Below are 24,295 nucleotides of genomic sequence, written 5' to 3'. Positions count from 1 at the left end.
TCCACCTCAAGTGATACCACCGCACCCAGGGCAGCTGCCTCTCCTGCCCATCCCTAGTCCCAGCCCTGAACCCCCCCCATACACCCCCCTGGGTGTACAGACCTTGTTAAAAGATGCTGGGCTTATGCAGTTAAGGGGCACAGGTAGATAACAACAAACTGATGCTGTGAACAACATTGAACAATGTACCCTCTATTGCTGTAAGCCAGGGGTCTGCATCCTATGGCCTGCCACCGCTAAATGTCCAGCCCTTCAGTGCAAGTGATGAATTCACGTGCACCCGGCCCGCGGACATCTTTACAAGTCAGAGTGGATCAGGGAGCAGGAAGCTGAATGAAAACACGGGAGAGACACACAACAGTGCTGATAAGACAGCAGGAGCTTCCGCAGTTTACTTTTCTGGTGATTTGTTGCTAGGTGGTCCTAGCAACCAATCACCAGCTTGTTAATATGAAAAATTAATTCCGGAAGCTCCCCGTTTGTCTTATCAGCACTGCTGTGTGTCTCTCCCATGTTCTCATTCAGCTTCCTGCTTCGCTCTGTCTCCCTCTCTGCATGGGGCAAGGTAGGAAAGGGTAGTGCTGCGAGGAGTGGCTGTGTGAGGGGGTCTGTGTAATATGCAGGTGGGCTGTGTAATATGCAGGGGAACTGTGTAATGTAAAGGAGCCTGTGGTGCTGGGTTGTGTAATGTAAAGGGGTCCTGGGCTGTGCAATGTAAAGGGGTCCAGAGGTGCGGGGTCTGTGTAATGTAAAGGGGTCCAGAGGCGTGGGGGGCTGTGTAATGTAAAGGGGGACAGATGTGCGAGAGGCCAGAGAACCCAATTGACTGTTGCCTATTTTAATGATGTCCTGTATCTGGCCTCAACCACCCTGGTGCCTAATATTGAGAGACTTTATAGTCTTGTGCTGTGTTTGAATCCAAGACACAGCATGCCTTCTTCAGAAGTGTCAGACACTGTATTGAGCAACTGTCTTCCAGCACTGTGAGAGTTCACAACAGTGTTTGCTACTGATGAAAGTTGCACTGTTTTCCCCTTCTGCCCTCCACCATTCGCAAAACTCCTACTTTTGCTGTCCCACAATGCTCCACATTCAATGGATTGGCAGTGGAGATCCTGTCACTCAACTGTATCACCTCCATTTATAGAATGTGATGCATTGTGTGACAGTAGTAACAACAGTGCAATATGAATGGCAGTAACAGATCTTATGGGTAGAACATGTAACATGTTTCTGAAGGCAAACTTATCCTTTAACTCTTTCACAGCCAGAGCTGTTTTTGCGTTTTTTGCACATGTTTAAAAAATCACTTTAGGCTTGAAGGTTACATAAAACCCCCAAACATTATATATTTTTTGAGAGCAGACACCCTAGAGAATAGAATGATAGTTCAGATTTTTTTATGTCACACAATATTACCGCAAAGGTCTAGGAAACACCACATTTCTGTAAAAAAAAAAAAAAAAACATTAAACATTTATTTTAGCAGGAACAAAAACACAATAAATTACCAATTTTTTTTTTTTGGTAAAATATAAAAGCCAAGGTTGCAGCGAGTAGATAGATATCCAACATGTCAAACCTTAAAATGTCACTACCCTATACAGTGCCTTCGAAAGTATTCGGCCCCCTTGAACTTTTCAAACTTTTGCCACATTTCAGGCTTCAAACATAAAGATATAAAATTTTTATTTTTTGTGAAGAATCACCAACAAGTGGGACACAATTGTGAAGTGGAACGAAATCTATTGAATATTTTAAACTTTTTTAGCAAATAAAAAACTGAAAAGTGGTGCGTGCAAAATTATTCGGCCCCTTTACTTTCAGTGCAGCAAACTCACTCCAGAAGTTCAGCGAGGATCTCTGAATGATCCAATGTTGTCCTAAATGACTGATGGTGATAAATAGAATCCACCTGTGTGTAATCAAGTCTCTGTATAAATGCACCTGCTCTGTGATAGTCTCAGGGTTATGTTGAAAGCGCAGAGCATCATGAAGACCAAGGAACACACCAGGCAGGTCCGTAATACTGTTGTGGAGAAGTTTAAAGCCGGATTTGGATACAAAAAGATTTCCCAAGCTTTAAACATCCCAAGGAGCACTGTGCAAGCGATCATTTTGAAATGGGAGTATCAGACCACTGCAAATCTACCAAGACCTGGCCGTCCCTCTAAACTTTCAGCTCAGACAAGGAGAAGACTGATCAGAGATGCAGCCAAGAGGCCCATGATCACCCTGGATGAACTGCAGGGAACTACAGCTGAGGTGGGAGAGTCTGTCCATGGGACAACAATCAGTCGTACACTGCACAAATCTGGCCTTTATGGAAGTGTGGCAAGAAGAAAGCCATTTCTCAAAGATATCCATAAAAAGTCTCGTCTAAAGTTTGCCACAAGCCACCTGGGAAACACACCAAACATATGGAAGAAGGTGCTCTGGTCAGATGAAACCAAAATCGAACTTTTTGCCCACAATGCAAAACGATATGTTTGGCGTAAAAGCAACACAGCTGATCACCCTCAACACACCATCCCCACTGTCAAACATGGTGGTGGCAGTATCATGGTTTGGGCCTGCTTTTCTTCAGCAGGGACAGGGAAGATGGTTAAAATTGAGGGAAAGATGGATGCAGCCAAATACAGGACCATTCTGGATGAAAACCTGTTGGAGTCTGCAAAAGACCTGAAACTGGGACGGAGATTTATCTTCCAACAAGACAATGATCCCAAACATACAGCAAAATCTACAAAGGAATGGTTCACAAATAAACGTATCCAGGTGTTAGAATGGCCAAGTCAAAGTCCAGACCTGAATCCAATCGAGAATCTGTAGAAAGAGCTGAAAACTGCTGTTTACAAACGCTCTCCATCCAACCTCACTGAGCTCGAGTTGTTTTGCAAGGAAGAATGGGCAAGAAGTTCAGTCTCTCGATGTGCAAAACTGATAGAGACATACCCCAAGCGACTTCCAGCTGTAATTGCAGCAAAAGGTGGCTCTACAAAGTATTAACGCAAGGGGGCCGAATAATTTTGCACGCCCCACTTTTCATTTTTTTATTAGTTAAAAAAGTTTCAAAAATCCAATAGATTTCGTTCCACTTCACAATTGTGTCCCACTTGTTGGTGATTCTTCACAAAAAATAAAAATTTTATATCTTTATGTTTGAAGCCTGAAATGTGGCAAAAGGTTGAAAAGTTCAAGGGGGCCGAATACTTTCACAAGGCACTGTATTTTCCATAGGCAACACTTTAATAGCCCCCTATAAGTCATTGGTTTAGTGCCAAAATTATTGCTCTCATTCCTGCATGCGTGGCGATATGTAACATATGTATCACAATCAACATTTTCAGGCATAGGCACCCCTGCCGCGTTTGTTTACGTTTGTACGAGTGTATATATGTAAGGGGGCTTCAATTTTTTTTGGGAGGGGGATTTTATGTGCTTGGAACGATACATCTCAAAGGAGCATTTCACTTTCTACATACATCCAGACCCTCCGGTCACCACCACGTGCCCATTGTCCTGATATAATAAGACATTCAGCAACCTCTGTCCAGTGGATGTTGTTTGTGTGTGCGCTCTGCTATCTAGCGGCTCAATACTACCTCATCTTCCGGGAGAGACTACCCCTTGGCCCTGTCATATCCATCATACATCATGTTATTCCTTCTCATACAATCTGTAGCATCCATCCCTGAGGAAGTGTTTTTTACACGAAATGCGTGGGAAATTCAGGATGTACCTACATGTCTACCAATAGGAAGATAGTATGTACCACATTTACAATTAATCATGTTTTAAGATTTTTTTCACCTCTCATTAATTTGCCTAATGCCGCTTTTATGACGTGTGTGTGTGTGTGTGTGTGTGTGTATATATATGTATGTATGTATGTGTATATGTATTTATGATATTATTACATCCATGCGTTTTGATCATGTGTTGATATGCATGTTTGTGTTTATCCACGCTTCATGTTCATGCCTTGTGCCATGTGTATGTATATACATGAAATCACTTTTCCACTTGTTCTATAATAATGTTATTAATAAATTACTTAACAACCATTTCACTTCCACAATTGATTAGCCTCATTTAAAGTCCCACCACCACTCCCTCTTTTTGCTGCCCTGCTGGTTACTGAACACAGGATCACTCGGAACGGGTTCCATTCAGGAAACTCTGCATTTTCTTAAAGTGGTTGTAAACCCTTACAGACCACTTTTTACCTACAGGTAAGCCTAGGATAAGGCTTACCTGTAAGTGCAAGAAATATCTCCTAAACCTACATGGTTTAGGAGATATTTGCAAAAGACAGGCACCGTAGACAGCGGTGCGCAGGCACACTGAGTGTGCCGTTGCTAACAGCGATAATGGCGTTAGCAGCGGCTCCCACACACATGCGCGGGAGTAACGGCATCATGGCTCCGGCCAATCCAGTGCCGGAGACGCGATACCCAGAAGGAAGATGGACGCTTCGTGGAAGAGGGGACAGCGGTGACATCGCTGGCTCCTGTGTCAAGTAAGTGACACATAATGGGCCCATTATGCTTTACCTTTGCAGGGAGACAAAGAGAAAGTAAAACCCATCAGAGTTTATTTCCTCTTTAATGCATGCAAAGCGTTCTCTGATTGGACAAGGTAGAGTTTATGACATCACCACCCTGCCTCTCCGCTTAGCCCAATGAGAAAATGCTTAGCATTGATTGAGCAAATGCATAGTGTTCCTTAAATGGTGCCTGTGCCAAGTGAGCAACCTCCTGTGTTTATCATACAGCAGGGCAGTTGCTCAGCACGGGACCCGAAAACTAGTGGAGAAGAGATCACTGTAGTAGTGGTACCTACTACAAGGATATCAAGCATCCAGGGGCATCCCACAGTTAGAGCATACAGTATACAAGCTGGATTTATGTAACTATTTAAAAATTGCCATACATAAACTTCAGCTTTAAGAACCAATATCTGAGTTTCTCTTTCAGTTTTATTTTAGTTTTAGTGTAAACATTTAAACATGCTTGACTGTACTTTATATTTGGTAGAAGGACAACTCCAGGGGGTGAATCTCTGAAGCTATCACAATGCCATACCTGGGGTCAGAAGATGCCGTGAAAGACCTGAAAAGGGCGCTGTCTAATCCTCACATCCAGGCAGACAGACTGCGGTACAGGAATGTCATCCACAAGGTGATTCGGTAAGGAAATGCTCACTGACTGTGACTATTAAGTACTGTCAGACAGCAAATTTCACTAACATTGCTAACTTTCTAGAACTAAAAGTTAATAAAATAAAAGTAAACCCATTTCTGCTTCCCAGATTTTCTAAACTGATAGCAAGTATTAGTGAAAAACAGCAACGTGTTCCTTTTTATGCAGATTATGTCTTTATATTTCGGATAACTAGTTTTTCTTAAAGAGAAAGTAAACTGTGCCAAAGTTTTTTTTTTTTTAAACCCTGCAAAGTAAAGATTGCATACTAGCGCAGTATGAAATACTTGCCTTAGAACCAGGCTCTGACAGATGCTTCCATCTTCACCCGGTCTTCCTGGTTCGTGTCCTCTGGCCGTCTGATTATTTTTTTTCCATATACAAAAACATTTAACACACTAGTTATCACAAATATTTAAATGCAAAGGGCCAGTTTATTGTCCTTCAGACTTCAGGAGGGGCGGATTGTAGCCAGGAGCGGAAATTTTCCTGGCATCAGTGGGAGTAAACATCACAAATTATTGTATAAGGTGGAAGAATAGTGTCTAATCAATGGCATTATTGAGAGGAATAGTGCCCTATTGTTGGTGTCATTGGGAGGAATAGTGCCCCATGTTGGTGCCAATGAGAGAAATGGTGCCCCGTTGTCGATGTCAGTTGGCAGAATAGTGTCTCATATCAGTGGGAGAACAGTGCCCCAAGAGACAGATAAAAACAAGCAAAGGGCCACAGTTTGGAGTTTTTGCGTATTTGTCACACTTAAATCACTCAGATCATTAAACTAATTTTATTATTACACAAAGATAACCTGAGTAAGTACAAAATGCAGTTTTTAAATGATGGTTTCATTTATTAACCCTTTCCCGCCGAGCGTACGCAGATATGCGTACTCGGCTTCCGGGGGTTATACCGGGATGATGCCCGCACCTGCAGGCATCATCCCGGTACCGTTTTTTGCAGCAGGCGATTGGCTATCCAGGCATAACAACCGATGCGGCTAAAAGCTGCTCGGCTGTTATGCCGGAGGAGCGGGAGGGGACGTCCCCCCCTCCCGCCGCCTCTCGCCGCTGTTACCGGTGCTCCCGCTCGATCGGGAGCACCGATCAGTGATCCGACGCCTCCGGCTGCTGCGTGAAGCCGTAATCGGCTTCGTTCCAGTCTCCTCATCGTAAATACGGAAGCGACATCATGACGTCACTTCCCGTTTACTCGGCTGCCAATGGCGCCGGTTTAAAAAAAATATCCGGAATTCAGAATCGCCGTTTTCGGCGATCTGAATACATTGAAGTGTAAAGGAGGGGTGGGGGGTCTTTTAGACCCCCGATCCCTCCATAAAGAGTACCTGTCACCACCTATTACTGTCACAAGGGATGTTTACATTCCTTGTGACAGCAATAAAAGTGATCAATTTTTTATTTATTTTTTAAACAATTTAATCATTTTAAAATAAATAAAATAAATTAAAAAATAAAAAAATTTTTTTTAAAGCACCCGCCGTCCCCGCGAGCTCGCGAAGCAAAGAAAACGCATACGGAAGTCGCACCCGCGTATGTAAACGGTGTTCAAATCACACATGTGAGGTATCGCCGCGATCGTCAGAGCGAGAGCAATAATTCTAGCACTAGACCTCCTCTGTAACACTAACCTGGTAACCGTAAAAAAATTTTAAAGCGTCGCCTATTTTACTGTTTTTTTTTTTTTTTTATTCATGAAAGTGTCCCTTTTCCCAAAAAGTTGAATTTAAAACACCACTGCGCAAATACCGTGTGACATAAAATATTGCAACAATCGCCGTTTTATTCTCTAGAGTCTCTGCTAAATATATATATATAATGTTTGGGGGTTCCAAGTAATTTTCTAGCAAAAAATATGGATTTTAACTTGTAAACACCAAATTCCAAAAATAGGCTTAGTCATGAAAGGGTTAAGGCAAAAAAGCTGTCCAAACTTGCCTGGCTTTATGTGAAAAAGTTATTTCCCCCTAAGCCTATGAAGTAACTGATAAATACAACCTAATATTATTATCAGCTATGTATTAATTTGCCTAGTCCCTATAGATTAGTTAGTCTATTAACTCTGAGCACATGCTATCGTTAATATCACAATACTACAACAATTAGCTATGAAACCAAACACAAGGTCTAAAATCAATCAAATCTCATTTATTTCCCAAGGAAATAAGAAAGCTTATATAAGGTATTGTTAGAAGTTACAAGAGTACATAGCATATAATCAGAATACAATACAAGCAGTATACTTAGCAGGTCCTTGTGGCTGAGCCTCGTGATGGAGTGAGAGAGACAGCTCTCTTCAATCATTCCCTTTTTGATAAACACACCTCAGCCACACCACATCCCATTGCCCACCCCCTTTTGCCTGTGGACGAATCAGTGTCTCTGGGGCGTCTCCTCCCCCAGGCTAAATATCTCTGACCGTCCTGCCATAATTGGCCTCTGGGGGGCAGTGTTTGCCCATGAATTGCAACTGCTCTGACTGGGGTCATCTCTTGTGATTCGATTTCCGACGCCCTTCCCGCGCATTAGGCCCACCTTTTGTCCTCAAAGACAGACTGGAGCCATCATTGTCATCAATCTATTTGAAGCTCCGTGCACACCAGGTGGGCTGAAGAGAATTCCTTTTGCTATGCAGATTCTGTTTGGTGCCACATTCCTCTATACCTTCAATCTGGCTGAGCTTGGTTGTACAAACAGATCTGTAGAAACTTTAGAAATATAACATTAATTCATATTCAATTCCAACAGCCTAATAACTGGTTGTGCCACCCTTGGCAGCATCAACTGCAATCAAGCTTTTGCACTGGCAATGAGTATTTCACATTGCTGTGGAGCAATTTTGTCTCGCTCTGCTTTGCAGAATTTTTTTAATTCAGCCACATTGGAGGGTCATGATACAGCATCTATTGGATTTAAGTCCAGGCTTTGACTAGGCCACTCCAAAACCTAAATTTGCTTGAACCATTTGGAGGTAGACTTGCTGTTGTGTTTCGGATTATTGTCCTGCTGCATAACCCGAGTACACTTGAGCTTGAGGTCACAAACTGATGGCCGGACATTCTCCTATAGGATTTTCTGGTAGAGCTCAGAATTCATGGTTCCATCAATTATGGCACGTTGTCCAGGTGCTGAAGCTGCAAAGCAGCCCCAGACCATCACGCTACCATCATCATGTCTGACTGATGGTATGATGTTCTTCTCATGAAATGCTGTATTAGTTTTATGCCCGATGTAACAGGATGCACACCTTCCAAAAAGTAAATTTTCTCTTATATTCATCGACCAACACAGCTCCTCTCTGTAACTAAATGGGTTTGTTAGCCTGCCACTAGGAGAACTAGGCAAAATTGTAACACAATACACAGAACTTTTAGTACCGCCCTGGGGGGCGGACCCTGTGCTAACAACCCTCCCTGCTGCCCCAGCAGACTCAGTTTTATTTTGCCTAGTGAAGGAGAATGACCTAGGAACCCTGCGGGCCCTTTGGTCCATTTTTTTGATGCAGGATTTATACTTTTGCGCGAGATGAAAGATCCTGGGATCTTCTATCAACTGCCGGCTGGGTGACAGGCTGGTTAAGTTATCCTTGTTGTCCCCCCAGTTCAGCCATTGAGCGTGTGCAGGTCGCAGCTAAGGCTCGGCAGGCCACTACATACCTCAGATCCAGAGGTGGTCGGTGAGTTTCAATGCTCTGGGGTATACATATGACCGGGCTACTGATGTCTGGATCACAGTATACCGGGCCAGCAGCCACCCTGTAACTGCGCAGGAGTTGGTCTGTGTTGGAATGTCTTCCAGCTCTTCAGGACTGGTAAGTACGGCTCTCCCTCCCTCGGGGGGGTTGAGCAGCTGGGCATTCCCTGGGAGGTCGATTCAGGGGCCACCTCACCTCCTTCTCTTCTCTCCCACGTCCCTACCTTCCCTCCCCCCCCCACCGGGGGGGGGGGGGCGGCTGCATGTGCTGCGGAGCGATATGTGTATGGAGATCGCTGGGTCTCTCACCTGTAGGGGGTCTGTGTGGCTAGCGATGGTCCTGGTCCCAGTGTGTGGAGGTATTTTTACTGGTTGAAGGCAGAGCTGTTCTGGGATTTTTCTTGTCACTGCATGGCGCTGTCCGGCAGCCATTTTGGCTGAGGGCAGAGCAGGTTCCCCTTGTGAGCCTCAGTGGCCATTTTCTATGGGATTTTCCTTTTAGTTGCATTGGCGGCCATTTTTTTGAAGTCCGAGTGCTCTTTTCACCGCAGTTCTCTTGTGGCAGCATGCCATGTGCTATCACATGCAATTTCCTGTGTCCACTGTGTATTCAGGATGCTGGATGGCCATTCTCTGAATGCTGGTGCAAGCTCTGCAGATCGTTTCACTGCTCTTTTCTACAGCTGCTGCCGTCACAGTTTCTTCACTCTGAAACTGGGTAACTTCCTGGGGACTATAGGCACAGCTAGTAACCATCACAGAACTCCCCAGGATGGCGAGTCCGGCACTAGGAACCCCCCCGCCTCCCCCCCAGGCGGCGGCAGCAGGAGGGTGGGACCATCAGTGTCCTAAGTCCCCTTTCAGGTGGCAGACAGGGTAGGGTCAGCATGGCTTCAGAAACTGGTGTTTCTTCCCCCGAAATCCAGGCTATTGCAACCGGATCACCTGCGGATAGTACTGTGCCCATGGACACCCTGACGGCAGTCCTTAACTCTTTTGTTGCAAAAATAGAGGTGGTGCGTGGAAGGAAAGGTGCACGTAAAAGGCCCCTGCCCCCCCCCCCCCCCGTCCTCTGGGGAGATCTCTGATGCAGACTCGAGCCCTGCTGCAGCTGTTGACCCCTGCTCTGACCTATCAGACGAAGCTGACCAGGACCATTCAGACAGCGAGGATGATTCCCCATCCGGGTCCGGGCGTGACAAAGCACTTATTACAGCTGTGCATGATACCCTGAAGATCCAGGAGCCAGCCGATCCCTATGCTGATGTATCGGTCCCTTTTGGGTCCTGCAAGCCAGCACGTTCATCTAAGGTGTTCCCGTATTTGACTTATTTTGACAAGTTCATCTACAGGGAATGGGGTCGGCCGCAACGGACCTTTTCGGTCCCCAAAAACATGGCGGTGCGTTATTCCTTTGAGGAAAGCCTTCTCAAAAAGTGGTCGGCTCCTCCAGTCGTGGACCCCCCAGTATCTAGGTTAAATAAAGTAACCACGATCCCGGTTGAGGGGACTCCTGCATTCAAGGATCCCACGGATAGTAAGGCAGAGGCAGTGGCTCGTTCCTTTTTTACGGTTGTGGGGTCAGCCGTGCGACCTGTACTGGCATCCGCACTGGTGTCGCAGACACTGACTGAGTCTAGAGGCGATTCAGTTCGCATTGTGCGCTATACAAGTATTTCATTCATTCATTTACTGAGTGGACAAAACTTTTGCACCGCAAATTGGGAGAGCAACAGGCCTCCCCTGTCTGCGTGGAACTAGCAGACCAACTAGTGCAAGGCCTTAAGTACGTTTGTGATGCACCCCTGGATACTCTCCCTTTGTTATCCAGGGCTTCAGTGTCCGCTGTGGTGCTGAGGCGCCTGATTTGGTTGAAATGCTGGTCTGCTGACCAGGCATCCAAGAAAGCCCTGACTGATCTTCCCTTCCTTGGCGACCAGCTCTTTGGAGCTGCGCAGAGTGGAAGCCGAGGGGATCCCAGTAATCCTGGTGGCCCCAGATAGGCCTCAGCGGCCCTGGTACGCAGACCTGGTGCGTCTGGTGGCACACGCTCCCTGGCGGCTGCCGCTGCGAGAGGACCTCCTATCTCAAGGTCCAATCTTTCACCCTGCTTTACCATCGCTGGCTTTAATGGCATGGCTATTGAGAGCCAGGTGCTGAGGAACCGGGGTCTGTTGGACTTGGTGATTAGAACTATGTTGAGGGCGTGGAAATCTTCTTCGCGGAAGATATACCATCGTACCTGGAAGGCCTATATCTCCATGTGTGAGGAGAAAGGGTGGCATCCGCGCTCCTTTTCTATATCCAGGATCCTGCTGTTTCTTCAGCAGGGTGTAGATCAGAAGTTGGCGTTGAGCACCATTAAGGGGCAAATTTCAGCTCTGGCTGTCTTTTTCCAGTGACCCCTGGCGTCTCATTCATTAGTGAGTACCTTTTGTTCAGGGGGTACGACATGTAGTCCCTCCGGTGCGCCCACCGTTACCTCCGTGGGATTTGAACCTGGTGTTGTCGGCGCTTCAAAAGCCGCCATTTGAGAATATCAGAGAGATTCCCCTGTTGACCCTTTCACAGAAGGTGGTTTTCCTAGTGGCCATAACATCAGCCAGGAGGGTTTCGGAGTTGGCGGCCAAGTCCTGCAAGTCGCCTTATCTGGTCATCCACAGGGATAAGGTGGTGTTGCGTCCGCAACCGTCCTTTCTACCTAAGGTGGTCTCGGCCTTTCATATCCATGAGGACATTGTATTAACATCGTTGTTTCCTAAGCCGAAGCACCCCAAGGAGGTGGCCCTTCACGCTCTCAACGTGGTTAGGGCTCTAAAAGTGTATTTGTCTGCCACAGCTCCCTTTCGGAAGTCAGACTCGCTGTTTGTTTTGGTGGCTGTTCCAAAAAAGGGTATGTCGGTCTCGTCTGCCACCATTTCTAGGTGGATCAGACAGATTGTAGTACAAGCCTACGCCTTGAAGGGGCAGGTACCCCCCTTTCCAGTCACGCCCACTCTACAAGGGCAATCGGAACGTCTTGGGCCTTCCGACACCAAGCGTCTGTCGTCAGATGTGTAAGGCGGCGACCTGGTCGTCTGTCCATACGTTTACCAAGTTCTACAAGGTAGACATCAGTGCATCGACTGATGCCTGTTTTGGCCGCAAAGTTTTGCAGGCGGCCGTGTAGTTGCAATTGAGTTTTTTTCCTGGTTTTTCGATAAAAACGCAGTACTGTTTGTTAATGCACTTTTGCATTACTTCCGCATAAAGTTTGCGATGTTGGGGATCTCTCCTGTTGAGAATACTTGGTTATATGGCGGTGTGTTTTTTCGTACACTGCTGTTTTTTTGTGGGTTTAGTTTTACTAGTTCCCACTTGCCATGGTGGATGAAGTTTTAATGCTGTTTTTCCCAGCCGTCATTTGGCACTGCTTGGGGACGTCCCATTTAGTTACAGAGAGGAGCTGTGTCGGTCGGTGAATATAAGAGAAAATAGGATTTTTGTACTCACCGTAAAATCCTTTTCTCTGTAATTCACCGACCGACACAGCACCCACCCCTCCTTTTCTTTACTTTATACTGCTTGTTGACGTACTGAGTCTGCTGGGGCAGCAGGGAGGGTTGTTAGCACACGGTCCGCCCCCCGGGGCGGTACTAAAAGTTCTGTGTATTGTGTTACAATTTTGCCTAGTTCTAGTGGCAGGCTACCAAACCCATTTAGTTACAGAGAGGAGCTGTGTAGGTCGGTGAATTAGAGAGAAAAGCATTTTACGGTGAGTACAAAAATCCTATTTTTTTGTCTCATCAGTCCACAGAATATTTGCCTAAAAGTCTTGGGGATAATCAAGATGTTTTTTTGGTAAATGTGAGATGACCCTTTGTGTTCTTTGGTCTTGGAACTCTCCCATGGATGCCATTTTTGTCCAGTCTCTTACTTATTGTTGAATCTTGAACACTGATCTTACCTGAGGCAAGTTACATAGTAGGCGAGGTTGAAAAAAGACACAAGTCAAGTCCAACCTATGTGTGTGATTTTATGTCAGTATTACATTGTATATCCCTGTATGTTTTGGTCGTTCGGGTGCCTATCTAATAGTTTTTTGAAATTGTCGATGCTCCCCGCTGAAACAACTGCCTGTGGAAGAGAATTCAACATCCTTACCACTCTTAACAGAACCCTCTACACAGTTTAAGGTTAAACCGCTTTTCTTATAATTTTCGTGAATGGCCGTGTGTCTTATTAAATTCCCTTTTGCGGAAAAGCTTCATCCCTATTGTGGGGTCACCAGTAAAATATTTGTATATTGAAATTATATCCTCTCTCAAGCATCTGTTCCCCAGAGAGAATAAGTTCAGTGCTCGTAACCTTTCCTCATCACTAAGGTCCTCCGGTCTCTTTAGTTTTGTTGCCCTTTTCTGGGCTCTCTCAGGTTCCAGCACTTCCTTCCTGAGGACTGGTGCCCAGAACTGGACAAGCATACTCCAGGTGCGGCCAGACCAGAGTCTTGTAGAGTGGGAGAATTATCGTTTTATCTCTAGAGTTAATCCCCTTTTTTTAAGGCATGCCATTATTCTGTTTGCTTTGTTAGCAGCAGCTTGCCATTGCATGCAATTGCGAACCTGTCATCTACTAGGACCCCGGGTCCTTTTCTATCCTAGATTCCCCTAAAGGTTCTCCCCCTAGTGAGTAGATTGCGTTCATATTTTTGCCACCCAAATGCATTATTTTACATTTTTCTACATTAAACCTCATTTGCCATGTAGTTGCCCAACCCATTAATTTGTTCAGATCTCCTTGCAGTTTCCACATCCTGTGGAGAAGTTATTGCCCTGCTTAGCTTAGTATTGTCTTCAAATACAGAGATTGAGCTGTTTATCCCATCCATCCAGAACCCTGGAGGACACCACTTTCCACTCCGGACCATTCTGAGTATTCTCCATTTATCACTACACTCTAAACTCGCCCCTGTAGCCAATTTTCATTCCAAGTACTCACCCTATGGTCCTTACCAACGGACCTTACTTTGTACAGTAAATGTTTATGGGGAACTGTATCAAATGCTTTTGAAAAATCCAGATGCACCACGTCTACGGGCCTTCCTTTATCTAGATAGCAACTTACTCCTCATAGAAGGTTAATAGATTGGTTTGGCAAGAATGATTCTTCATGAATCCATGCTGATTACTGCTAATGATACTATTGTCATTACTAAAATCTTGTACATAGTCCCTTATCATCCCCTCCAAGAGCTTGCATACTATTGATGTTAGGCTAACTGGTCTGTAATTCCCAGGGATCTATTTTGGGCCCTTTTTTAAATATTGGTGCTACATTGGCTTTTCTCCAATCAACTGGTACAATTCCAGTCAGTAGACTGTTCATAAAAAATAGGAACAATGGTCTGGCAATTACTTGACTGAGTTCCTTAACCACTTCAATAGCAAGCACTCCCCCCCCCCCCCCCCCCACTTGCCCAAGCCAATTTTCAGCTTTCAGAGCTGTCATTTTTTAAATGACAATTGTGTGGTCATGCTACACTGTACCCAAATGAATTTTCATTATTTTGTTCCTACAAACAGAGCTTTCTTTTGGTGGTATTTGATCACCTCTGCATTTTTTTTTCTTAAACAAATAAAAAAAGACTGAAGTTTTTTCTTTTGTTTTTGTTATAAAATTTTCTAAATAAGTACGTTTTCTCCTTCACTGAGTGGTGCTGATGAGGCTGCACTGATGGGCACTGATGAGGTGGCACTGATGATGGGCACGATAAGCAGCACTGATGGGCACTGATAGGCGGCACTGATATGTAGCACTGATGGGCATTGATAGGCAGCACTGATAGGCAACACTGATGGGCACTTATGGGTGGAACTGATAGGCAGCACTGGGCACTGATAGGTGGCATCGATGGACACTGGATGGCACTGATATGCTTCACTGATGGCACTGGCAGTCATTGCTGATGGGCACTGATTGGCATATGTCTGGGCACTGATTGGCACCTGTCTGGGCACTGACAGGCCAATCAGCACAGACCCCCCCCCCGTCAGGAGAGCCACCGATCGTCTCTCCTCTACTCGCATCTGTCAGACATGAGGAAAAGCCAATAAACGGCTTTTCCTGATTACACTGTGATCAGCCGTGATTGGACACGGCTGAACACGTGGTAAGGAGCCTCCGTCAGAGTCTCTTTTTGGAGATCGGTGTTGCGGTGTGTCAGACTGACACACCGCACCACTGCTCGGCGTGCTGCGTTCTCACCACGGACGCGCCCCTGCTGTTATGCTGAAAGGCATTTTATGACCTCCAGTCAGGGTAACTGAACCACCGCCCAGCCGTCATTCTGCTATAGGCCGGGCAGGAATTGGTTAAGAACCCTCGGGTGAAAACCATCTGGTCCTGAATCCGATTACTTATTAATGTTAGGTTTTTCAAGTCTATTTCTAATTCTGTCCTCTGTTAGTCATGAGGGTGCTTCCTGTGGCATGTCATGAGGATAAACACTGCAGTTTTGGTTACTGAAGCCCCCCTATTCCCTCGTAAAGACTGGAGAGAAGAATAAATTCAGTACTTTCACCATCTCTCCATCCTTAGTAACCAGATTCCCTTCATCATTCTTTATGGGACCAATATGATCTGACCTCCCTTTCTTACTATTTATGTAGGCCTGCAGTTCTTTGGATGTTGTTCTGGGTTCTTTTATGACCTCCTGGATGAGTCGTCGTCATACTCTTGGAATCATTTTTGTAGCCGGCCACTCCTGGGAAGGTTCACCACTGTTCCAAGTTATCTCTATTTGTGGACAATGGCTCTCCCCCGTAGTTTACTGGAGATCCAAAGCCTTAGAAATTCTAGTTGAAACCCTTCCTAGACCGATATATGTACATTACTTTGTTTCTAATCTGTTCATGAATTTTTTTAGATTGTGGCATGATGTGTGGGTTTTTTGTGATCTGATAGCATGCTTCACTTTGCCAGACAGCTTCTATTTATGTGATTTCTTGATTCAACAGGTCTGGCAGTAATCAGGCATGGCAAGTGAAATTTAACTAAGCTTTCCAGAAAATTGTGGTTAATCACAGTTCATTCATGATTCAGCATGGGAAGGGACAATTACATTTTCACATAGGGCCAGGCAGGTTTGAACGGCTTTTCCCCCTTAATAAATGAAATAATATTTTAAAAATGGCATCTTGGATTTACTTGGGTTATCTTTGTGCAATATTAAAATTTGTTTGATGATCTGAATCATTTACAGTGCCTTGCGAAAGTATTCGGCCCCCTTGAACTTTTCAACCTTTTGCCACATTTCAGGCTTCAAACATAAAGATATAAAATTTTTATTTTTTGGGAAAAATCACCAACAAGTGGGACACAATTGTGAAGTGGAACGAAATCTATTGGATTTTTGAAACTTTTTTAACTAATAAAAAAATGAAAAGTGGGGCGTGCAAAGTTATTTGGCCCCCTTGCGTTAATACTTTGTAGAGCCACCTTTTGCTGCGATTACAGCTGCAAGTCGCTTGGGGTATGTCTCTATCAGTTTTGCACATCGAGAGACTGAAATTCTTGCCCATTCTTCCTTGCAAAACAGCTCGAGCTCAGTGAGGTTGGATGGAGAGCGTTTGTGAACAGCTGTTTTCAGCTCTTTCCACAGATTCTCGATTGGATTCAGGTCTGGACTTTGACTTGGCCATTCTAACACCTGGATACGTTTATTTGTGAACCATTCCTTTGTAGATTTTGCTGTATGTTTGGGATCATTGTCTTGTTGGAAGATAAATCTCCGTCCCAGTTTCAGGTCTTTTGCAGACTCCAACAGGTTTTCATCCAGAATGGTCCTGTATTTGGCTGCATCCATCTTCCCCTCAATTTTAACCATCTTCCCTGTCCCTGCTGAAGAAAAGCAGGCCCAAACCATGATGCTGCCACCACCATGTTTGACAGTGGGGATGGTGTGTTGAGGGTGATGAGCTGTGTTGCTTTTACGCCAAACATATCGTTTTGCATTGTGGGCAAAAAGTTTGATTTTGGTTTTATCTGACCAGAGCACCTTCTTCCACATGTTTGGTGTGTCTCCCAGGTGGCTTGTGGCAAACTTTAGACGAGACTTTTTATGGATATCTTTGAGAAATGGCTTTCTTCTTGCCACACTTCCATAAAGGCCAGATTTGTGCAGTGTACGACTGATTGTTGTCCTATGGACAGACTCTCCCACCTCAGCTGTAATTCTCTGCAGTTCATCCAGAGTGATCATGGGCCTCTTGGCTGCATCTCTGATCAATCTTCTCCTTGTCTGAGCTGAAAGTTTAGAGGGACGGCCAGGTCTTGGTAGATTTGTAGTGGTCTGATACTCCCATTTCAAAATAATCGCTTGCACAGTGCTCCTTGGGATGTTTAAAGCTTGGGAAATCTTTTTGTATCCAAATCCGGCTTTAAACTTCTCCACAACAGTATTACGGACCTGCCTGGTGTGTTCCTTGGTCTTCATGATGCTCTCTGCGCTTTCAACAGAACCCTGAGACTATCACAGAGCAGGTGCATTTATACAGAGACTTGATTACACACAGGTGGATTCTATTTATCACCATCAGTCATTTAGGACAACATTGGATCATTCAGAGATCCTCGCTGAACTTCTGGAGTGAGTTTGCTGCACTGAATGTAAAGGGGCCGAATAATTTTGCACGCACCACTTTTCAGTTTTTTATTTGCTAAAAAAGTTTAAATTATCCAATAGATTTCGTTCCACTTCACAATTGTGTCCCACTTGTTGGTGATTCTTCAAAAAAATAAAAAATTTATATCTTTATGTTTGAAGCCTGAAATGTGGCAAAAGGTTGAAAAGTTCAAGGGGGCCGAATACTTTCACAAGGTACTGTAAGTGTGAGAAATGTGCAAAATAAAAAAATCAGGAAGTGGGAAAAATACCTTTTCTCAACACTATAGCTTTGTTCATATTTCATGTCTGAGGTTTATAACCACTTTAATTATTCTTTGTTATACATTTTCACTGGTAATTTGATCTTAATATATAGATCTGTGTGAAACTTGAATGTATATGTGCTCTTTATTTTTGTAAGACGTTGTTACATATTTTTTTTTCTATTGCAGACATATGACTCAGGGAGTGGATGTATCCAGTGTTTTCATGGAGATGGTTAAGGCCAGTGCTACTGTAGATATTGTACAGAAGAAGCTAGTTTACTTGTACATGTGCACATATGCTCCTCAGAAACCAGACCTTGCCCTCCTTGCTATCAATACTCTATGTAAAGACTGTTCAGACCCGAACCCCATGGTGAGAGGACTAGCACTACGAAGCATGTGTAACCTCAGGTCAGTGATACATGATCTACACATCACTCACATTCTAGCATACTTCTGGGAACTTTGTCATCAGTACTGGAGAAGGATAATGATGCAGAGCCAATAAAAGTATTCACCTTCTTCTTTGATGTTTAGCTATAATGTGGGCACTTGTAGATACCATATACTGTATTACCTGCACTTTAGCAGTATTGATTGCTAGGCATTTATTAGATTCTGGTTGTGCAAGGAAAAGCACTAAATGCAGAACACATAAATTCTGCATTTAATTGTATGCAGACTTTTGTATCATAAAAAGCAAATTTACTTTTGGAGTTCAAGTGGTTCCTTTTCATCAGTGCTTAATACTGTAGAACAAAGCTTGTACTGGGCTGATACAATTGGAGGGATACTAATGGCTAAATAGTATGATCACTCCAGATACCAGTTAAGCCGAGACAGAAAATAGCAGTAATTCGAGGAATTATTAGTAACCATTTGTGAACATTGTCAGGCTACACACAGCACTATTACAACAACAAAACGAAAACAGGGGGAACACCAGACCAGCTATGGAAAAAATCAACACTGGCCTTGCTGCCCTCAAGGGTGGGGAACCCTAGAAGTCAAAGAGAGAAAAGAGAGGTCGCACCGGCCTTGTGCATTATCCAACAGGCATTAATTCAGGGACTGCCAAAGGAGAGCCCACTACTGAGCTCTGAGGAAGAGGGGTCGGTCCCCTCAAAACGCGTCAGCGGGTAGTAAGTAGTGCGATCTCCGGAGAGTCCTGTTCACCTTGTATTGGATGCTGCTATTTGATAATTACTTTTACTGTCTTATCGCAAGACTATATATGATCGTTTGTGAGTAGTTTTCTTTTTTATGTCTTCAATAAATACATATTTAAAGGATAATGCACAAGGCCGGTGTGCCCTCTCTTTTTTTCTTTTCTCCCTACACACAGCACTAATAGGTAAAATAAGCTAATTGTATATTCCATTAAATTTTTTTCCTCTAGAATGCCAGGTATTCAAGAATACATACAACAGCCTGTTCAGAATGGTCTAAGAGATAAAGCCTCCTATGTGAGACGGGTAGCTGTGCTGGGATGTGCTAAACTGCATACTCAGCAAGGAGACATGGAAGTTGGTAAGTTTAGATTACAAAAAAAAATTGTTTAGTTTGTTGCTATCTTAATATATAGTGTTCCCTGGGGTTTGTTTCCCAAGTCTGACTTTGGCTAAAGGGTTACTAAAGGATTACTTTTTCATTAACCACTTGACCTCTGGAAGATTTACCCCCCTTTTGCAATACAGCACTGCATTGCTTTAAATGACAGTTGTGCGGTCGTGCGACACTGTACTTAAATACAATTTGTAATTTTTTTTCTCACAAATCGAGCTTTCTTTTGGTGGTATTGGTATCCCCACTGCGTTTTTTTTTTTTTTTTTTGGAGCTATTAACAAAAAAACAAAACAACAATTTAGAAAAAAAACAAACAATATTTTTTTTCTTTCTGCCATAGAAAACATATCCAATAAAAAAAATGTCTTCATCAATTTAGCCCAATATGTATTCTGCTACGTGTTTTTGGTAAAAAAAATCCAAATAAGAGTATATTGATTGGTTTACATGAATGACATAGCATCTACAAACTATGGGATATTGTTACGGAATGTTTGTATATTTTTTTTATACTAGTAATGGCGGTAATCAGGGACTTATAATGGGACTGCAATAATGCAAGAGACTGTCAGACACTAATTTACACTTTTTGGGAACCAGTGACACTAACTAATACAGTGATCAGTGATAAAAAAATATGCTGGGAAGGCTGGGAAGAGGTTAAACATCTAGGGTGATCAAGGGTTAGCTGTGTGTCTAGGCAATATTTTTGTGTTTACTGTGTACAGCTTTAACTAGAGGAATAGGATCACCCTGTCTGCTCCTTCCCTTTAGTGAGTGCCCCAAAGCAAGCCCTTGCCTACAGACTCGCTCCCAAGCCAGGCTCTGTGTGTCTACAACCCAACCGCACCCCTCCCCTCCACACCCTCCTCAGTGGTTTTGATTGACAGCTGCAGGAGCCAATGGCTCCCACTGTTGCTTCCATGTCCCGTGAAGACAGCGATTTATCGAGATCAGACTCACATGTATGCTTAGTCACCCTACACTCTATTTGTTATGCTGCGTACACACGTAGCCAACTATTTGGCGGACTTAGTCTGACGGACTTCCCGCCGGACTTTCCGAACGAGCTACTTGCCCACACACGGCACTTTTTCAGCGGACTAATACGGCGTACTAAGTCCGCCGGACTATCCGCCGTACTTTTGAAATGAACGGACTCGCCCACACACGCAGAGGAAAGTCCGCTCATTTTGAGCGCGTCTCCAGGTAGCCGGGGCCAGCGACTCCTCCTGGTCACCTGGTATGAACTTAAAGGGGAACCGCTACGCCACAAAATCCGGGGGTCTTCTGTCTTCGGGGGTCTTCTCGCCGGACTCCTCCGCTATCTTCTGCTAGCTCTTTTACTAGCGGAGGAGCCCGGCTTTCTTCTTTGCCGCCGCCCTCTTCTTCCGACTCCGGGGTTCTTGTCCCCCTCTTCGGTTCGTCGGAAGAAGAGGGCGGCGGCGAAGAAGAAAGCCGGGCTCCTCCGCTAGTAAAAGAGCTAGCAGAAGATAGCGGTGGAGTCCGGCGAGAAGACCTCCGAAGACGGAAGACCCCCAGAGCAATAAACTATTTTAACCCTTGTGTGTTGTGTTTTTTTTTTACTTTTTTTTTTTTTTTTTTTTACAAGTGAATGGGTAGGGGTACATTGTACCCCATACTCATTCACATAGTGTGGGGGGCCGGTATCCGGAACCCCCTTATTAAAGGGGGCTCACGTATTCCGATAAGCCCCCCGCCCGCAGACCCCGACAACCAACCACCAGGGTTGTCGGGAAGAGGCCCTTGTCCTCATCAACATGGTGACAAGGTGCTTTGGGGTGGGGGTGCATTGCTCGTCCCCACCCCATTTCCTGGCCGGCCGGGTAGCGTGCTCGGACAAGGGTCTGATGTGGACCTAGTGGGGGGGACCCCCACGCCGATTTTTTGGCGTAGGGGTTCCCCTTTAAGTACATACCAGGTGACGGGGCCAGCGACGCCTCCTTCGCTGGCCCCGTCTACCTGGAGACATGCTCAAAATGAGCGGATTTTTCTCCGCGTGGGAAAAATCTGCTCATTTCAAAAGTACGGCGAACTAGCACACACACGGTCGTACTGTCCGCCGAAAAGCGAGTCCGGCGGACAGATTGGAGTGCAAAAATACTTTCTAAGCCCGCCGGACTTTTGGGTAAAAAAAAGTCTGCTGGAGGCTACACACGGGCGGATTGTCCGGCGGACTTGAGTTTGCTGGACTTTTCCACCGGATTGTTTGATTGTGTGTACGAGGCATTATGCTGAAAAAAGTGCAAGAATATTTAGGTGTTTTTGGTTCCATAGACGTCAATGGATGCTTTTGTAGATGCGTGATATGTGTTTTATTGCACACAAAAACCCCTCTCCTCCTATACAATTCCTCTGCTTCCCCTGTCCAGCCCAGGACAAACAAACTCCTTAACCACTTGAGGACCGCCGTATGGCCAATGTACGTCAACACAATGGCACAGGCAGGCACAATCACGTAAATGTACGTGAATGCCTTCTAGCGGGTGGGGGGTCCGATCGGACCCCCTCCCGCTAGATACGGCGGTCCCTTTCGGTGCCGGAGCGATCGGCGATGAGGGGATGGCCGTTGGTTTCCGCCCATCCCCTCTCGATCGCTCCTGGCCAGTGACGAACTTCCTCCCCTGTGAAAATGTAAACACAGGAGGAGGAAGTGATGTCACACTCCTCGTGGCGGTCTTTTTGAACCGGACAGCGAGGAGTGAAGACCTTCAAGTAAGTGCACCAACAGTCCACTGACACATAGGTACACACAGGCACACATTTCACCCCAGTCACCCCCCGATCACCCCCCCGATCGGCCCCCCGCCCCCCCCCAGTCACAGTGTCACTAATGCAGTGTTCATTTATTTATTGATCACTACATTTAGCGTCAGTTGTGACTGTAAAAAGTGTCAGGGCAGCTAGTGTTAGGCCCCTTTAGGTCCAGGGTAGCCCCCTACCCCCCCCTAATAAAGGTTTAACCCCTTGATTGCCCTCCCAGTTAACCCTTTCACCCTCTTTTACCAGTGTCACTAAGCGATCGTTTTTCTGATCGCTGCAATAGTGTCACTGGTCCCGCTAGGAAGCTAGTTTTTTTTTTAGGTTCAACGCCAGGTTTTTATACCGTTAGGTACCCCGATATATAACCTAATAAAGGTTTTAACCCTTTGATTGCCCCTAGAGTTAACCCTTTCACCAGCGATCGCTGCATAAGTGTCACTGGTGACGCTGGTTAGCCAGTTAGTTATTTAGTTATTTAGGTTCCCCGTCAGCTTTTTATAAAGCTTCAGGTACCCCCATATAAATACCCAATAAAGGTTTTAACCCCTGATCACCCGGCGGGTGATATAAATTTGGTTTTAGGGTCAGAAAGGGTCTGCGTCGCCCCAGGCAGTGCTAGGTTAGTGCCAGCACCGCTAACACACACGCGCAAAGCATACACCTCCCTTAGTGGTATAGTATCCGAACAGATCAATATCTGATCTGATCAGATCTATACTAGCGTGCCCAGCAATTTAGGGTTCTAAAAAAACGCATTGTTAGCGGGATCAGCCCAGATACCTGCTAGCACCTGCGTTTTGCCCCTCTGCCCAGCCCAGGCCAGCCCAGCCCACCCAAGTGCAGTATCGATCGATCACTGTCACTTACAAAACACAACACACATAACTGCAGCGTTCGCAGAGTCAGGCCTGATCCCTGCGATCGCTAACAGTTTTTTTTGGTAGCGTTTTATACAGTCGCTGACAGGCTAGGTGCTTTTTTACCTGTGAGTCTCACTACTGTACCCCTAAATTTAGAGCCCAAAATGGCAAAGCGAAGGTACACTAGTGAAGAGGCCTACACGTTTCTGAGCATGAGAGATAGTGAAGAGGAAGACACTGATCTGTCAGATTCAGGCTCAGAATACGAACCTGTAGAGGACAGCGCCTCCATGTCAGATAGCTCTGACGACGAAGAAGAGGTCCCTGCTATTGTCAGGCGTACCCGACCCCGATTTTCTGATGTTGTTGAGGTGCAGGAACCGCAAGTCCCTCGTATGGAGTATAGAGCCAGTACTAGCGCCGCTCATCCTTTTGGTGAACTGGCAAGCACCAGCGGCCTAGTACACCCTGGACGTACATCCAGCACTGCAGTATCACGTGGTGACGTGGCGAGTCCCATAAGTGCAGTTCAAGTTGGCGAGGTGGCAAGCACAAGTAGTGTCCCGCTGCCACCAAGAAGAAGACAAAGACAGGCCCGTCGTACCCATAGTGCCCTTCCTGCAGAATTCGCCAATCCTGATTGGGTGCCCACCACTTCTGCAGAACCCGTACTTCCCCCATTCACTGCCCAACCCGGTATTCAGGTGGATACAGATGATTTTACGCCACTCGATTTTTATTCTCTGTATCTCACGGAAGATCTCTATAGATCTATTGTGGACCAAACCAATTTATATGCTGGTCAACGCATCGCCGCTAATCCCCAGTTGCCGTCTCTTGCCAGAGATTGGAAACCAGTTACGGTTTCCGAATTTAAGACGTTTTTGGGCCTTTCCCTCAACATGGGCACACACAAATTTATGCGGATGCGGGCTTATTGGTCCACGCATCCGGCTGACCACATGCCCGTGTTCTCTAACTCCATGTCCAGGAAACGATACGAGCAGATCTTGCGGTTCTTGCACTTCAGTGACAATGAACTTTGTCGTCCACGTGGAGACCCTGAATACGATCGGCTCTACAAAATTCGGCCCCTCATAAACCACTTCAACCAACGTTTTGCAGACTTGTTTACTCCCCAAAAAGTTGTCTGCGTTGATGAGTCCCTGGTTAAGTTTACTGGTCGCTTGTCATTCAAACAGTACATTCCCAACAAGCGTACCAGATACGGGGTCAAGCTCTATAAGTGCTGTGACAGGGCCAC

General features: G+C 45.3%; 1 protein-coding gene across 1 annotated transcript in view; it reads left to right on the top strand.

The window, feature by feature from the left end:
- The window catches only part of AP4B1 (adaptor related protein complex 4 subunit beta 1), a 65,003-nt gene that overhangs the window by 3,406 nt on the left and 37,302 nt on the right, over positions 1–24,295 (top strand). Inside the window, exons 2-4 of the mRNA XM_077481568.1 lie at positions 5,040–5,191; positions 18,008–18,232; positions 19,221–19,351. Of these exons, the coding sequence (XP_077337694.1) occupies positions 5,079–5,191; positions 18,008–18,232; positions 19,221–19,351 (469 nt within the window). The 5' untranslated portion in view covers positions 5,040–5,078. The remainder of the gene's footprint in view (positions 1–5,039; positions 5,192–18,007; positions 18,233–19,220; positions 19,352–24,295) is intronic.

The sequence above is a fragment of the Lithobates pipiens genome, unplaced genomic scaffold (assembly GCF_037356315.1).
Source record: "Lithobates pipiens isolate NorthernLeopardFrog02 unplaced genomic scaffold, aLitPip1_a1.2 Scaffold_16, whole genome shotgun sequence".
Taxonomy (NCBI): domain Eukaryota; kingdom Metazoa; phylum Chordata; class Amphibia; order Anura; family Ranidae; genus Lithobates; species Lithobates pipiens.
Note: the sequence above shows the minus strand (reverse complement) of the source record. Positions and strands in the feature narration are given on the sequence as shown.